Source organism: Maylandia zebra, linkage group LG16 (genome assembly GCF_041146795.1).
Source record: "Maylandia zebra isolate NMK-2024a linkage group LG16, Mzebra_GT3a, whole genome shotgun sequence".
NCBI lineage: Eukaryota > Metazoa > Chordata > Actinopteri > Cichliformes > Cichlidae > Maylandia > Maylandia zebra.
In genome coordinates, this window is record NC_135182.1 from 17617755 (window position 1) to 17635421 (window position 17667).

A 17667-nucleotide genomic window follows, 5' to 3' on the forward strand; every position below is an offset into this window, starting at 1 on the left:
TTTTCGTGGGTAAAGACAAAGTTCCTCTAACATCTCCTCCCATGTCATACTGGACACAACTCAAGATGCTGTTCTCTTTGTTCTCTTTGAACTTTAAATTAAACTTGCGCTTCATCTTAATTAGTCAATCATGTGCTTAATTATTATGTGCTACTGAGAGCCACAGGTATGATCAAATTTCTTTTATAACAAGAAAAACAACAACAACAACAAAACATGTTGTTGTTTAACTCTACCTCAAAAGACAACACAGGTGTAACAGATGAAATGGTCATAGCTCAATATATGTAGAAAATACTTTTATGAAGAGGTTTCTGTATAAAATTAGTAGTAAATTAATTTAAATTTCTATCTTGACCTTCACTGGAAGTGATTGATCCGGCTTATTGCCACTACCTACTTTTGAGATATTCAGACACTGTTAAATTGCACACACCGTTGTGTAGACCACTTTTATCAGTTGTGCTGAGTGCTAAAAATAATTGTAGGTAACTCGTGATTTATTTTTTCATGGAAAAAAAATCAGCTGATCAACATCAAATATCAGCTTGGTAAGTAAACCCAGGTTTACCTTAACTAGGTACTCACATGAAAGTGGTGGCAATGGCAACATCTGATTCACAGTCACATTGATCGGTGCACCAGAAGCTGAGTGGAGGATTTTAAATATGAACAGTAAACTAGAATACTACAAAGTTATGAACATTTCACACACATGATTCAGGATGCAAGTAAAATTTCTGCTGCAGATAAATCAGAGATGTGAGAGAAAAAACTCCGTACTGTAGTTTAGTGTCAAAAATGCTGGAGCTGCTGTGCTCACAGACAGCTGCATGCTTGAGCTAAAGAGGCTATAATAGCTCTCTTTCATTTCCTCTGATGTGTTCTCATGCAGTTCCTGCATGTCCATGTCTCTGTGTAACTGCATGGTTCATCAGCTTAGAAGTGATCATAGATTGAATTCAGGTTCTCCATATACTGACTCCTCCGCTTGTTATTTTTCCAATGAGCAGTGCGACCCTGTGGTTGATGGAGCTCCAACTATAAAGCTAGAAAGTGCAAAAACAAAACATGAGAGAAATTATGGGCAGGGATAGCTCAGTAGGTAAAGTGGTCGCCCCATGATCGGAAGGTCGGCGGTTCGAATCCACTTAACGGCTACCCTGAGGTACCCCTGAGCAAGGTACCGTCCCTACACACTGCTCCCCGGGCGCCTGCTTAGTGGGCTGCCCACTGCTTCACAGAGTGAATGGGTCAAATGCAGAGAAAAACAAGTAATTTCCCCATGGGGATCAATAAAGTATCCATTATTATTATTATTATTATTATTAAATTAGACCAGAGACATGTGAGAGTGTTACAGAGAGTTTTAGAGATGACAGAGATCTTCTGCCCTCCTCTGACTCAGAAGGCATCTCACTGCAGACTGGACCTTGAGTCCGTTTCTTCATCATAATTTTTCTTCAGAGAAAATGCAGTGACCAGTAATAAAACCCCTCATCTTAGTACTGTGGAGGTGTTTTAGGGACATTATAAGATCAGTGTAGGTTCATAAAGAGATTTTAAATCGTACAGTGACCACATGAAATGCAAAACATTTTGAGAATTTGTGGTGTTTTAGCACAACAGTAAAATCTTTGCATATGGTGTGTTTGCTGTAACTCGTTAACATGCCAATGCTGTTTGAAACTATTATGCAAACATGATAACTGTTTTTTCTACTGCATGAAGAAACATACCTCATCAAAAGCACAAAGGGCTGGTTCAGCCCTTGTAGGTTAGCATTAGTTTGCAGTACTGACAGAAGTAGTGAACAAATTGTATGATTTCTTTTATTTTGTTACCTGAAAAAAAACCACACATTTTATTTGTTAACATTATCTTGCAATTTGAATTTTATTTTTTTAAATCGTGTATTAAAGACATCATAGACACAATTTTTTTCAGTATCCAATATCCAGGTCTGTGAGCAGCATGGTATGAGCTCCTCAAACTAAGTTGCATTTAACTATTCTTTTTTATCTGATGCAATTTTCAGATGTTTCAAAACCTAGACATATATTTCCTTATGTACATAAAATAATTGTAGTTTAGAGTAAAGCAACACTTTATATGCAGGCAGACACAATAGAAAATGATCACTGATAAAAATACTGACAAAAGTTCAACAGCAGGATAGAAAAAAAGCACATTGATGCGTTTATTAGAAAGTTAAAAGTTTTTACTCCCCTGCAGAGGAAGAAAACTAGCATGATCCCACATAGAAGGAATCCAATTGCAGATGGGAGTATATATAAAAAATACTTTGATGAAATGGATTCTGCATAAACAAGCAGCCAATTAATTTTAATTGCTTATTGTTTACTGGAAGTCATTATAACTGTTTTTTTTATTCTACCCAAGTTTGAGGTTCTCACACAGTCAAATTCTATGTAATGCTGTGTAGTCCATCTAGGCCACTTATGATACATGTATAAAGTCCTTCATCCTCAGGTTGAGCACTAAAAATAATTATCTCACTGGGTAACTCGTGATTTATTTTCAGTTTGTAAAATGAAAAATTTGAAGAGGTGTGATTCAGCACAACGGAATATTGGAAAGCAGATCTGCCGTTGCTCCAGGAGATTTGTTTTGCATTTATGTTGGATATGTTGCAAGTCAACGTCACTGAGCCTCCTCTGAACACCAAGATAGACCTGTGGTCTTCTTCAGGCTTCTCTAAAGTTTAAATGGAAAAAATAAATTAAAAACAAGGTATCTATTTAATCTGGATAAAAAGATGATTCACAAACACAAGTGTGCTCTGTACCTGCAAAGACATGGCACATCACTAAAAGCTGAATGAAGAGCAGTGCTGCTTTGTGTGTTGTTCATCTTATGTGGAATGAAACATGAACTTAGGTTGCATGCAGTGTTTCAATGTAACAACAAATTGTAATAAATGAAGTAAATAAAGGGCTGTTCTTCATGTTATAAATGAAAATAAAATAACATGCCTTAAAACTGTGGTGGCATAGATTAACACCCTTTACCCACTTCACAGTTGTGACCATGTTGCATACTTAATCAGTATAGTGTCTATAAAAACTTTTGTAGACAATTGTTTTGTTTTATTTTTTATTTTGCTCACACCTAAAGACTAAATGTGACACAGTGCATGCAACAAAATTGCAATTTTACCCTGTCATTAGTGAGTAACAAAAACAACAACAACGCTGTCATGAAATAATGCTTCATCTAAAAAAATAAATAAATCTGCTGTTAAAAATGCTCATCAGAACTCTACTTTTCCTTTTAGAGGCATGTATGAATATTCATTTACAATTGGCTGTTACATTTAAAGATAGGTTAGATCAGTAACGGAAGTCCCTTCAACAAGTGGAACTTACAAAGAGTTTCTCTTGGCAATGCAAATGCGTTTGGCGCAGCAGGGCATTCAGATCAGATGAACTAAGTGAACAGCACTACCTGTATTTCTTGTGTGGGTCACCAAGAACAATCTCTCCAACAGGAGATTGAGAGACCAGTGACGGACTGCTAGATCGGCTGTGAAACTGACATGCAGTTGTTCGCACTAAAGGAATACTACCATCATTTCATTGCTACCATATTGCGCCAGCTGTGGTCTCAAGGCTCACCCTGATAACAGACGGTGTTTAGACTGTTCCTTCCTATTATAAGTCCAAGTCCACCTGGGTCGGCTGGAAGACTGTTTACTTAGCCTGGCTGGGCGAAGGATACTCTAACTCAGGACACACACACACGCATACACATACACATACACTGATACACACTCATCCCCCTCCCTTTCCAAACGCCTTCGATGCGTGTCCCCTCCCGGGCCAGATGGCAGGTCGACTGGATTGGCGCAGACATGCTGCAGGACCGGATGCGCTGTCTACACCGGCTCTCTCTTACACTTTACCCACCTGTTGCTTATGTTGTGTTTCTGTGGTGTATTGACTGTCATGTGCTTTTTGTGCTTGGGTGTTTTTTTTCTGTTCTCAAACTGTTCTCCCATTAGGAGCTCATTCTCAGTGGAGTTTTTTTTTCTCCTCCTCTCACCTCATGTTGTGTATTTTCATTGTTTTTTCCCTATCAGCCTACCTCTCTGACATGTCTCCCCAATGTGATGTTTTTGTAAAGTATGTCTGGTCAGATGGTTCCTTTGTAAGTGCACATGCCCCATTTACTGGGCTGCCTGCTGTAACCCACAATTTCCTTCGGGATTAATAAAGTATTTCTGATTCTGATTCTGATGAACAAGGATTTGGCCTATTGTGTTTAAAAATACCCAATATTATTTCACTGCTTTTGTTGGAGTGCCACCTTTTGGTACATTTGAGAATTGTTGAGAATTTATTCTTACACAGCAAGTAGAATGGTTGAAGCCAGTTCTATTCACCTTTATTCCTTCCATTTTTAAAAAAATGTTGTTTATTTTCACAGAAATCGCACCACATCTAACCTTCATTTACCATCACCCTGTGTATAAAATAAGTCACATCTTCTGCAGTTCAGTCTCTGGATGTAAAATTCTCTTTCGACTGGGGATAATCTTTGGAGTATCCACTTTTAAACAGACACCATTCTGTAGTTTTATTAGGGTCTGATCAGAGCATGGAGTTGAAAGTGGTTCTGTTAAATTGATTAATAAAGACCATTTAAAACAAACACAAAGCTTACAACGAAACAACAACTTCATATCTTGCAATGGTCAAAAATAACAAGCACATGATTCTGTGAGTCACATGCTGCACTTTTCACTTCATAGACCACGTCAATGGTGTTGCTCTCAATTGCAGTTATACTAAAGTCCAGGTAAATTGCATGACGGCTGGTTTAAATGTAATATTTGAGGCCTTTGTTTTCCATTACTTGCATGGTTTACATATTGGAGCAATGCTTTGTACCTTTGTCCACTGACCTCACTGGTCATTTTCAGGGGTTTACACCAGGGGCGGAGCGTGGGGGTGGCTTATTGGGCTTAAGCCCGGGTTGTTTTGTCAGAAGCCCGGGGTCTTTTGGAGTGTAATTTTTTCATAGTTAGATGCCTGGCTGACAACTGTATAAAACAAAAAGTACACACAATATTCGAAGCACATAGTGCACACTGTGGGAATTTACGACTGTGCGTGAATCCCCCCTGATATTGGTATGATCCGAGCTCAGGCACTAAGCGACTGAGCGAGGGGGCGGGGCAGCTGCTGCCTGTGAGTGCGCTGTTGGAGAAACGGAGCCAGCCATACTAAGGAGAGCTTAAGTTTGACCAGGTACCAAAGCAAATCATTCGTACTGTACAAATAATGTAAATATGACAGTGAATCATGAAAGATTGATATCAAACTGATCACTTGACCAATATTACGTTACTTGCTCTTCAAGTGAATCAACAAATGGCGAAATGAAAAGCCGAACAAATGCTATTTTTTTTTAGAGTCTTAGCTTACGTGTGTTTATTTCATATTTTCAGTTCTTACCCTCCCTGACTAAATTGGTTTCAGTTATGTACTGAAATATAAGAATGGACATTAGAGGGTTCTTTCAAAGAAAAAACTCAGGTAAATGTTATTTTATATATTATGCTTTGTATGTTGTTCAGTATATTTCTATGCAAAACAAGAGGGATTTCAGTACACAGCAGGATATTCACATTTGTAACCAGATATTTACATACACTTTAGGGAGAAAACATAAAACATTTTTACTGTACAACATCAATTTAGAGTAAACTTTTGTTTTAGATAAATATTGAAATATATTTTGAATTAGTTAAATGTCAGAATAAAGAGAGACAGAGCTGTCTATTTTTATCACTTTCATCAAATGTAGGAGTACATATACACTAAGTTTATTGTTAATAATTAAGAAAACTCCAGACGATTCCATTCTGAGCTGAAGAAGCTTCTGATAGGTTAGTAGAGTCCATGTGAGTAAATTGGTGGCACAGCTGTGGATGCATATAAGGCAAAACACAGAGCCTGTTTCTGTGACATGGGAAAATCAAGAGATGTCAACCAAAACACCAGGAAAAGAACTGTGGAGCTCCATAAGTGTGGCTCAGTTTGAATACAATTTGGTGCCATTTACAATTAAGAAATAGAGACAGTTTCTCTCTTTACTCTTAAAGTTAACAAATATGTTTTTTATATTTATCAATCTAAAAAAAATAAACATTTAGTCTGATTTGATGTTACAATTAAAAAAGTGTTTTTATCTGAAGAGTTTGTAAATATCTGTATATTTGATGATTGTCAGCACAAAGAGAGAGAGAGAGGAACAGAGAGGGAGAGAGAGGAGAATGAGGACAGAACAGAGATGAACAAGAGCAGGTGAGACACACATGTTAGTCAAATGGTCGTTTACCAAAAGTATCGCCATATCATAGGTCCTCATGTATCTCGTACCTAGTGTTTCTTTTTAGGTTTGTTATTTTTCAAATTCTATATTTATTAAGTTATGCAGGCTTGTTTGCACAACTACTTTGGTAGAATTAAAAAAAAATAAGTGTAGTGCAGGTCTATGATGATTTTTAGTGCTAGTATCATCTAGTTCTGATTCTGGTTCTGTCTTGGTTAAATCCCAAGTAGTCCTGACTTTGAACTGTTGTAGTCCTGTTTTAATTCTGGATCAGTTCTGGGTCTGGTTGAATTGGGGTTTAGTCCTCATGTCTTGATACAGCCCTGACCTTGTTCTGCCTTGCTGCTTAATTAAAAAAAACTAGTTTAAGGTGTCCTGCACATGTGATATATATATATATATTTGAGCAAAAGTCAAAACAGAGCCAATTAATCTTTCAGTCATTTCTAGCCCCCCCCCCCCCCCCCCCCCAAAGGTTTACACGAATATGTATTTCGTTTACCGACCTAACAACGTTTTTTTCCCCAGACTTTGGAACGTTCTTATAACTTTAAGATTTGCGGATGGATGAAGCTGCCTTCTTTTGTGCCAATTACTGCCACCGTTTCCCTTTAAGATGTGACTCCATGACACGTATGCTTCTGATGATAGTGCTTCTGATGAGTACAGACGCTGAAGGTACGTGGATTATCCTTTATTGCTGTTGCTTTGGTCGAAGGTAGAATAGAAAACGTCTTACATCTCTTATTTTAAATAAGAAGAAAACCCCTTTTTTTTAGTGAGCTGCCCGCGATCACCTTCGTTTTGGTATTTAATTTCTTCACTGTAGGTGATCACTTCGAGTTTCTACGCTAAACATCAATTGTAAATTATTATGTTTTAAAAATGTTTTTAAAAAATGTAAAAGTGTAGGATTGAGAGTCGTGTTTTGTTTTTATAACCCACTCCTGGCTAAGTACTCATCAGTAACTGTTTTTGATATGGGCGAGACGGACGGTTGCCCAGGGCGGCATCACGGGCATCGGCAAAAAAGTTGCTCGTACTGTGCCCCGACATCATGCCAGCGCATTTTGAGGATGGCATAGACACTGATCGGTGTTCTTACGGCCATTTGCTGGGAATAAGGGCGCCCTCCGTTTGCGAGGCGCGCCCGCTGCTTGCGACACAGGGAGGAGAGGACGGGGATTCTCTGGCTGGCTGGAGCAGCATCTAATAACCAACTCGCAAAATAAAACAAAATAAAAACAAAACAACAAACACGAAAACACCAGACATCATGATACAGACTTATAATTTGCACCGATGTTTTTTTTTTTCGAAATTCTATACGCGAAAAGTGAGCGCGAGAGCCCTCGGTGCGCCTTCTTGCTGCTGCAGTCAAAGTAAACTTTATTGTCATCTCCGCTACATACAGTCCAGTATATAGAGAGACGAGACGACGAGGCTTCAGTTACACCAGTGCAAATAAACAAACAATAAATATAAGAAGAGTAAGAAAATAAATATTCACTTTAGGACTCGGGGTAAAGGGATCAATAACAATTTAAAATTTATAATTTACAGTTTGATGATTTAAAGTTTCACACACAACCTGTCGACAGGGGAGGGCTGCTTCCAAATAGAGCACATTTCATTCATAATGGGAGGGAGGTATTATCCATGATTGTCCTTATTTTGCACATCTGCCTCTCAGACACCACCCTTAACCCCCCACCCCCACCCCAACACACACACACACATACATTATTCATTAAATTTTTGTGTGAATGCTCTTTACAGCTCTCCGGGTGATTGGTGGAAATGTGAAAGTGGTTCAAGGAGGTACCGCTATGTTATCGTGTTATGTCATGGATACCAATGATGACCTGACACAGATTACCTGGCAGAGGAGGACGAGAGAAAAACCTCACAATGACAATTTTCTAACTATCCTACCCAGAGATGGACCACAGTTTGTCAGTGAACGTGATGATCGATTTAAATATATTGGGAATTTTAATGACAAAAATGGAACTCTCCAGTTATCCAATGTTGCCCTGAAGGATGAAGGCAGCTACACGTGCATCTTCACCTTGTTTCCCAGTGGAAATCAGAAGACAGAAATACCTCTAAACTTGCTTGGTATACTAAACTTTTGTTTATCTTTATTTTAAAATACTCTTGTGTTTGTATGTGAGAAACAGTTATTGTCACCATCTGTCTTGCATGTTCATTTAAATTAGTGCTGTAACTCTCCTAGTGCCTCCTTTCACAAGCATCAAGGACAATCTTCCCACTTTGGGCACAGAAGAGGTTTTATTTGCTACCTGCACGGCTGCTGGATCAAAGCCTCCTGCAGAGGTGAGGTGGCTCACTGGTGCTTTGGGAGACAAAGTGAGGACGACAACAAATTCCACACAGTATGACAATGGCACGACTACCACAGTCAGCTCTCTGTTTGGTGTTCCTATGAGAGAGATTAACGGTCACCAGGTCCAGTGTGTCATCAGTGGTGACTTCCTGTCTAAAGTTGAAAGTCTGCCCTTCACTATACAGATCTACTGTGAGTATCAGTTGCTGATGTAGTTTATTTATTTATTTTTTTTATCCATGGTTGATGCATTTGTTATATTTTTTCTTGGAAATCTCTGAAAATTAGCCAGTGGACGCATCAGTCGCAATGCATGAACAGACTCAAGCGCAGGACTCTGTTAGTGAAACAGTTGTACAGTTTATTTATAACAGACAGAATACCTAGGACACTACTAAGGGACTGATAGATATAATCTGTTGCTGAATTCTGAAAACGCTAAAAGCTTTATGTGTAGTAAAGACAAAACATTCCATGTACCAAACTTTGGTTCGACTCCTTACATAATTAAATAAAACAGAGGCAGTGTTACTTTGATGTTTGACAAAACCCTCAAGGAAATGACTAAAACTAAGAAAGTGGACCTAAATGTTTGTTACTGGAAAGAGGATCAAGTCCTATCCAGATACTTTGTTTTGTTTTTCCTCTTTATTCTCGAGTGTGTGCTTTTTTGTTTTTTTAAATGAATGGGAGTGAAACATCCCAAATCTCATGACTTTGCCTCCTGTTTGTCACATTGTAGCATGTTGTCACAATAGATGGGAAAATTCTTTCTGAAAGACAAAAACATCTAGACTGATTAAAAAAAAGACCATTGTTATTGCTAAAGACTGAATCATGGCCTGAACCACACAACATCAGCCTCAGTCCCAAAAGTTTGTCGAGTTTGGATTCAAGATGTAGGAAACATTGGCGAAACATTATTTTCATGTTATTACTGTGTCCTCAGTTCAGGATTAACACAGCTGCCTTTCTGCTCTTGCAGTCTCTCCCACAGAAGTGAACATCAGAGCAAAATCTGAGGACTCATTTGAGTGTGTGACAGAAGCCAATCCAAGTGCAAATTTTACATGGAGCAGGTAAAGTAGCTTGAATAACAGTTTCAGCTGAAACATTCATTTCATTGGTTCTTTTTGTTTGTCTCAAGTGACCTGTGCTGAGCCATGAAAAAAAAAAGAGCGGTATAGAGTGTTTTTATATGGTTAACAAAGTTTGTGAGGTTTTGTTCATATATAATTTCTCAAATTTCATTCCCAGTAGTCCTATCTGAACTACCATAGCCAGTGGCGTGTCTAGAAAATTTTTGTTGGGGGGGCCAGGTAGGGGCACAGATTTGGAGAAGGGTGGCAGATTTAATTGGCAGATAATGTTTTAAAAAAAAATTCTACCAACCCTTAACCATAATTCAATAATCCTATAAACCTAATAACCAAATGCACTTTTAACTCTTATTAGAATGAGATTTTAACCACTACGGTGCAAAGTTTTTAGATACTGCGTTGATAAAGTACAAGAGATACAATCAGTGCTTTGTCAGTGTTTACTCAGCAGTCAAGGACAGCAATATTTGCATAGTATTTTTACTGACATATAGTGCACATATGTTTTGGGCAAAAACATTTTTGAAAATTAAAATACGAACATTTGTAACAAACAATTGACAAATTAGCCAATGCCAATGCAAAACTTTATCTGCCTGTTAAAAAAAGAAGATAATCTTCTCACAAACTGGTGTTTGATTTTGAAACAGGAAAAAAGTGGGGAAACAACTGAAAAGACTAACATTTGAATGAAACCTGAAAGCAAGTAAATACTTTCTATGCTGCCTTATCGTAAACTTTGGTAATATTGATAAAGAACAACACTGGCTGATGATAAAATACAGTCAGCTGGCATGGTGACACTGCCAGTATTAACCTGCAGGGCTGGACTGGGACAAAAAAATTGGGCATTTTTACTACAGACCGACCCACCAGGTAGTAAAGCCATAAAGACTTTGACTGAAAACAAACCCTGTTGTGACAGTGATGTACAGTCTTGTTGGTATATGTATGATTTCTATACATTTTACGTCAGATAAAAACTTTGGTTGTAAGATTTAGATAATTATTTAATAAAAACTAGGTATTTTAAATGAGAATAAGAAAGAAAAGTATTTCTTTGTGCCCACCTTTCCCTGTTAATGCCCTACCTGGCCCCCTGGCAAAACTTTGCTAGACCCGCCCCTGCACAGTTACCAGCTGTCTGCTACATAAAAAAGGATCCTGGTGTTATTTGTCTCTCAGAAACAGTTCATAACTTCCCTTCAACTCATTCATGTGACCTAAAAGGTAAACCTGTTTCTCCATCACCTGTTCAGCTCTGATGGTTCAGTAAGGACATCTCCTGGTTTCATCTTCATGTTTCCCTCTCACCACATATCTAAACAGACATCATGACCAGCAGCTTTACAGCTGTGGCTCCAGCAAACATCAGCTGATACTAGAAATTAATATTAAATACATTCTAACAACAGCCGATCAAGCTTAAACGTGCTGCTGTTGTTTAGCGCAACATCTGCTGGTTTCCTCTTTCTGGCGCAAAGTGGGCGATAAACAAGAGAGAAAAGCCGATCAGCTGATCATTGATCAGTTTCATGATTGAAGTAGCAACAGGAGAGGGAGGGGGAGAGAATGAGAGAAGAGGCAGCTGTGCAGCGTAAAGACAGAATAAATCCAGCTTTGTGTCTTTTTTCCATTCTAGCTAAAGTCTGGGACAAACTGCGTCTCTTCTCAGCTCAATACGAAACGCGTAATATTTTCTCTGAATGAGGGACCATTCCATTTTTTTAAGGAGCCGTTGGCAACTCTACTAACCTTATGAATAAAATAAAGTTCACTATCAGTAACATCATAGCACCCACCCAGCTGTATAAAAACTCCGTCAAACTGGCTAGAACGCAGTATGAGTTATTGCAACTGACAGTAAAAAGTCAGCAACATGAAAATAAACTCCACCTAAACTTGGTTTATATCTGACCCAGATAGACTGCAGGTCATAACTTCTTACCTGAAGTTCAGTTCACCTGACACTCGGACTGGTGGCTGCTTCGGGTCTCTCCTCCTGCCTCCCCTTCCCTCATCCACCTGTTGCCTCTGTGGAAGCCCCGTCATAGCCACCACCAAACAACGGAGTTATTTCTACACATCGACCTGCATCTGGCCAATCCACCACCTCTCATTGTTCATGCCATTACAAAAAAAATAAAAAATAAGTCACTGGGGATATGCCCGGTATGCCCGATGGCCAGTCCAGCTATGTTAACCTGCAACCAAATCTGCAGCTCCATACAGCAATGTTACGACTTAGATTATATCTTATAACGCATAACTCTTATGTTAGCTGCCCTCAGTAGCATACTGTCTGAAATATTCCACAGCTGCAATAATTCTTTAAGTGTTATTTTTTTCCTTGGTATTCTAATTTCACCGAAGTTTACTAAACTCAACAAACTTGATATTACTTACCGGGACATTTATTCTGTCCTCATTTTCTTTCACCGAAAAATTGTTTCCTGCAGTGCCATCTTTCGCGCTTGGCTCTCCTACCTTTGCTAACGTGATGCGCATAGCGCAGAAGCGATGCTGCATTCACTTACACTCGGATATCTGAGCGTCACCGTGAAAACATAATCGGACATTTGATATTTGATTGAATTTTATTGTTTTGCCTTTGGGGTGGCACCTGGGGTGGCCAGTCTGGTTTGGGGGGTGGCCTGTGCCCCCCCAGGCCACCCCGCTGGACACGCCATTGTTACCGGGGCACGATCACCGGGGACCCGTTTTTCCAGCACACACGCCCGATACCACGTGACAACAAATACGTCATTTCCTGTTGACTAAAAAAAAAAAAAAGCACCCTCTCACGGTCCTAGGGACCAAAAAATTGTCCCGCCCGATCAGCGGGCGAAGCCGCTGCTGCACGCCGGAAATGAGGCTTCATTTCCCGCAGGTCTATCTAAGCAGCCCGCTGTTTTCCAGCCCGGGGTCAAATGTGGAGCAAGGGCGCCACCCGGTGGACAAATAAAAAAATTACAACTCTAAGGCCCGTCCTGCAAAATGAAAATGAACGCTAAACATCAACGATCCCTTTGACCGTAATTAATTTGCAGTGAAAAATAGCGTTTATAATGGGTTTCAATGGGGCACAAATCGACCACTAAGCACAATAGTGTAAGTTTGTCTGTAGCTTAGCCACTGAAGCTAATTGAAGGAAGTCAGACTTGAATTTTGAAATAAAATCATATCAAACTTTTTTTTTGGAGAATTTGGCTATAGTCCATTCAACACTGTGCAAATGGCATGTAATCAAAATTTGAAAATAGCCACAAATCGACCCAAGACCCTCCAGGGGTTTTAAGTACACGCAATATTTTCACTCTCACATTTTACTCTGTACTGGAAGACTTGTTCATTTTCAAGATTCATTCATCCATCCATTTTCTTCCACTTTATCCGGAGCCGGGTCGCGGGGGCAGCAGCCCAAGCAGAGAAGCCCAGACCTCTCTCTCTAAATGTCAGCTTTTTCTTTACGTAAAGACTGGGGTCTGTAACATATCAGCTCGTTTCTTATTTATTAAAGAACATGCCTGACACCAGGCTTTTGAGTTAACGGCTCCATTCGATCTCTGCAAGTATTTTTAAGTATTTTTAGGTTCTTTCCAGCAGGATTTGTGGCTAGTTCTGGAGCTTGACCCTAAAAGATTTCAGTGTGTCGGTGCTTCTGCTTTCCCTGTTGTCCTTCTCTTCCGTCTTTATTTCTGTTTCTGTCAAATTTAAAAAAAACTGCACTCTGAAATACACACTCTTTGCAAGATGTTGTCTAAACTAGTGGTTGGAAGGCATATTTGTGTTTGGTCTCTGATGGTTTATTTACACTTTTTGCAGGCCACGCCCACGGACTACAGCGCCATGATGAGCAACAAAGCCAAGAAGTCTATTGACTTCCTTCTGATGCAGGACACCGCCCCGACGATAGCCACGGACGTGTCACTGCAGTACCGCCTCGACATCGTCTTCTGCCAAACGGTCACCTACACATATTTTAATTATTGTATGTCTGAGCTGATGCGTTTATCCTGGAGTGACTCAGAGTGAAGGAGAAGGCCAAGAAGAAGTGTAAATATCATAGAAGCAAGGAGTTCAGAGCTCTACGACTTAGTGTCTTTATGGTATTTATGTGTGTAATGGAGACCAGGGGTTCCATTACCCTTACTTGTATTTTTATTAATTGACTGACTGATTTGTATTTAAAAACCGTAATGAAGAAAAACACACACTGGTTGATTGTGATTCTTTATTAGGCTTTTTGGGTTGTTATTTAAGTGACTCGTTAAAGGTGAAGAGACAGGGGGACTGGCCATCCTACCTGTGTCAGGAAAAGAACCTGTGTTAGAGCTGTTCACATTTAATCATTTGTCTGTAACCTAAATTAGTTGTATATGTAAAAAGAGAAGTGTTAACAGTACTCACTTTGTAAAGAGTAAAAGCAGCTCAATCACCTGCTTATGAGCTCCTGGAGAAAACCAATGTGCCAGGCTAGGGGAGTGTGTTGGAGTGATTTTGTTAAAAGTTGTCATTATTGTGCTTGGACCTTGTCTTGAACTGTATGTTCAGATATTTTCTGTTCCTCCCCCACATGTAGGATGTTGGGGATGTTACTAGCTATAGTTTTCAACTGCAGGCACAATCTATGTAAGATTCTGGTTTCCTTATTTGGTAAGGAATGTTCACTTCCTGCCCTTTATGGGCTCACCATGTAAATGGTGGACTGTTAGAGAGGTTAAGCCATATACGAGGTTGAGGGGAGATGACCCTTTTATGACTAGAGATGCGGTTAAAACGTTTGTAAGCAGGAAGTCACGTATACAGACACACATACACTCTCTCTCACTCACACACACACACACACACACACACACACACACACACACACACACACAGTGCCTTAGCTTTTACCACACAACATATGGGGTTTACAATGGGCGGTTGTGTAACTGTTTTCATTCAATAAAAGGCTGCGAGTGGAGGCTGGAGTTGGAGTTGTCTGAGTTTGGGTGTAGAGCTTGCAACTCTGAGAATCCGACCAGGCTTCCCCTGCACAAGTAAAAACCAATCGAACTCTGATTGTCTTACTTTGTTCTGAGTCAGCGAGGGCTGAAACCTAACTGTGTGGTTAAGGTGTTTTAATGCAGCGGTCCCCAACCGCCGGGCCACGGACCGTCGTTTGGTCGAGAGATGAGGCTCGGGTGTGAAATGTATGGTTTTCAGAGTTTTTATCGTTTTTTATCGTTATTTTGTTATCGTTTTTATCGTTAACTCTGTTTTCCTGGGTCTTTCACGTGTGTTATGAATAAATCTTCTTTTTTTCCGGTATCGGTACTAGTTTTATTTTGTTGTATTTATCTGTGACACCTTAAAGGCCGGTCCGTGAAAATATTGTCGGGCATAAACCGGTCTGTGGCGCAAAAAAGGTTGGGGACCGCTGTTTTAATGTATATAGAAGAGACTGAAGTTTATATGTTATGGAATTATTTATAGGACTTGTTACAAATCTTCATATGTCTATGATGTGTTATATCAGCCCGTTCTCACTCCCGAGGCGTAACATGTCGACGTTTTGTCACGTCCCGCGGCGTTCCTGAGGAACGTGAAAGGAGACCTTCGGCGTTCTTATGGTACGCGGCGGGCTATGGCTGGAATCCAGTTCAATGACGCTCCCGCGGTAATAGACGTTCCAGCCCTGTATTCCAGCCCTAAACCTAACCTTATCCCTAGCCCTGACCATAACCTTATTCCTGACCTTATCCAGGACTTTAATGATGTTAAATAGCGTGTTTCTAAGCGATTTGAAGAAAAAGAGCAAACATGTGTAGATTCAGTCCAGACAGTTCTCATATTTCCTCTTTTTTCCGAGGTCATCATTTAGGAACGTGGTGGGTAGCCGAAAATGTAATATGGTGACGATTTGTCACCTAGCGTAAAATGTTACGCTTTGGGAGTGAGAACGTGTTGGTTATATTGTAGTGGTTTTCTTATGGGGAGGGTTTTGTTTTCCTTTGGTTTGCTGACCCCCAGACTTGGTCTATTCCAGATGCTCACCTGAATCAGGTAGAGTATAACAGGAAGCCATTTGCTTTTCAGAAGGGTTGGATTCTTTGCTGTATCACCATGTGTTCTCATTAATAAAGTACATTTTACTCCAGTCTCGTGCTATTTTAGTGGAAGTGACCCATGACCGTCGGCCAAAACTGACAATATGACTATTAAAAGTCTGAGTAATACTGTAATTTTCTGCTGCTCATTCCTGTGCAATATCCCATCTGACCTCCCGTCATATTTCTTTTCAAGATTTTCTTATTTAATCACTAGTGTACATATATTTATAGATACATATATATATATATATATATTTTTAGTCATCTTTTCTCTTTTACCACGTCTCTCTAATATTTTGCTCTTTACTATTTTTCTATTTTTTATTTTATTTTATTATATTTTATTATATTTTCTTCTACTGTACCATGCTGCTGAGTGACTGCTGCTCGTCAAACACATTTCATTGCAATGTTGACCCTGTGCTAACTTGCATATGACAAATAAAACTGAAAACTGATAAAACTGAAAACAGTAAAGGCAAAGGGAACACATCAAGTAAGGATTTCACACTCCCACTCACAACGGCACTTTCAAAGCATAAAGCCAAATGCTTCAAAATTTCATTTTGAGGCATTTTAAAAATGAATGTGTTTGAGTTTCATTGCTCCAAAGTAATGTTTTCATATAAGCAAGATAACCAGTTTGCAACCATGTAAGTACAGTCCTCTATTGTGAACAGACGTGTTGGCAATCTGTCTGCGTTTATAAATTAGACAACAGTTATTTGCAGATCTTCATCAATCTGCCTGAGAGTGATTGCAGTCAGTCTGAGTTGGACTGCAACTGTTTTGAGTCAGGTTGCCTCCAAGGAGGCAGTTTATTATTTTCCTTTCCTAGTTGGACAGATGGCTGTTGTTTTGTTTTTACTGTAGTGTGCTGGGCCATTAATGGCTCAGGGGCTGCAGCGTATCCGCGCCAACACCTAAGGCCAACGTGGAATCACCGGTCAGACTAACATAAAGAAAGAATCTGTTAAATTACACATTTGTATTCATTAAGTCACAGACAATGAAAACAAGCAGAAATCAAGATGTAATATTTTTATAATTTTATTGATGTTAAATTAAAGTCCCAGCTTAGTTATGTTATCAGTGCAAGTCACTTCAATCTGTATAGCACCAAAGGAAACAATGGTGTTTTCAAGGTGCTTCACACTGTAAGGTAACAACTTACAGTATTAAAAAGAAAACCCCAAAAGAACAAACCCCTCTGAGCAAGCACGAGGCGACAGTGGGAAGGAAAAACTCCCTTTTAAGAGGAAGAAACCTTCGACAGAACCAGGCTCAGGGCGGGGTGGCCATCTGCCGCGACCATTCCTGGGGATTTCAAAAATGACTTGATCTGATCTAAATGTAAAACTAGCTCATTTAAAGTGTCCAGTGAGTTTTAGAAAATATTTTGCTGTTGATATCACGATGTCACTATAAAGTGGAAACTTTGTTTCTTCCCTTACACCTCCCAAAAAATGCCCGCACCGATGAGAAGCACTTAGATATGCAACTTGGTTCTGTGAATATCTTTCTTTTGAAAGTTTTAACAATATCTTCATCAAGATCTTGGAAGTTTAATTGCCAGAATGTCACCAAAGATGCATGCTTCCATCTTTTACAGAGGGATTTGAAAACCCTCTCGCTGAGTTTCTTGAACTTCTCTGGTGGGATTTTGTCGTATCTGGCCCTGATTTCAGTCCAGATTTTCATGGTAAGCCGGTTGGAGATAGCTTCAGCACTTTCAATGCTGAAGACTGTGCCTGATTTTTTT

General features: G+C 39.5%; 1 protein-coding gene across 1 annotated transcript; it reads left to right on the plus strand.

The window, feature by feature from the left end:
* The first annotated feature begins 4991 nt into the window (after positions 1 to 4991).
* LOC112436087 (nectin-2-like) lies at positions 4992 to 15952 on the plus strand. Its single transcript, XM_076874885.1, has 8 exons — positions 4992 to 5273; positions 5474 to 5561; positions 6259 to 6332; positions 6889 to 7038; positions 8140 to 8481; positions 8600 to 8902; positions 9696 to 9789; positions 13636 to 15952. The coding sequence occupies exons 4-8, from the start codon at positions 6924 to 6926 to the stop codon at positions 13661 to 13663; spliced, it is 882 nt and encodes a 293-aa protein (XP_076731000.1). The 5' UTR covers positions 4992 to 5273; positions 5474 to 5561; positions 6259 to 6332; positions 6889 to 6923; the 3' UTR covers positions 13664 to 15952.
* Positions 15953 to 17667: the final 1715 nt, after the last annotated feature.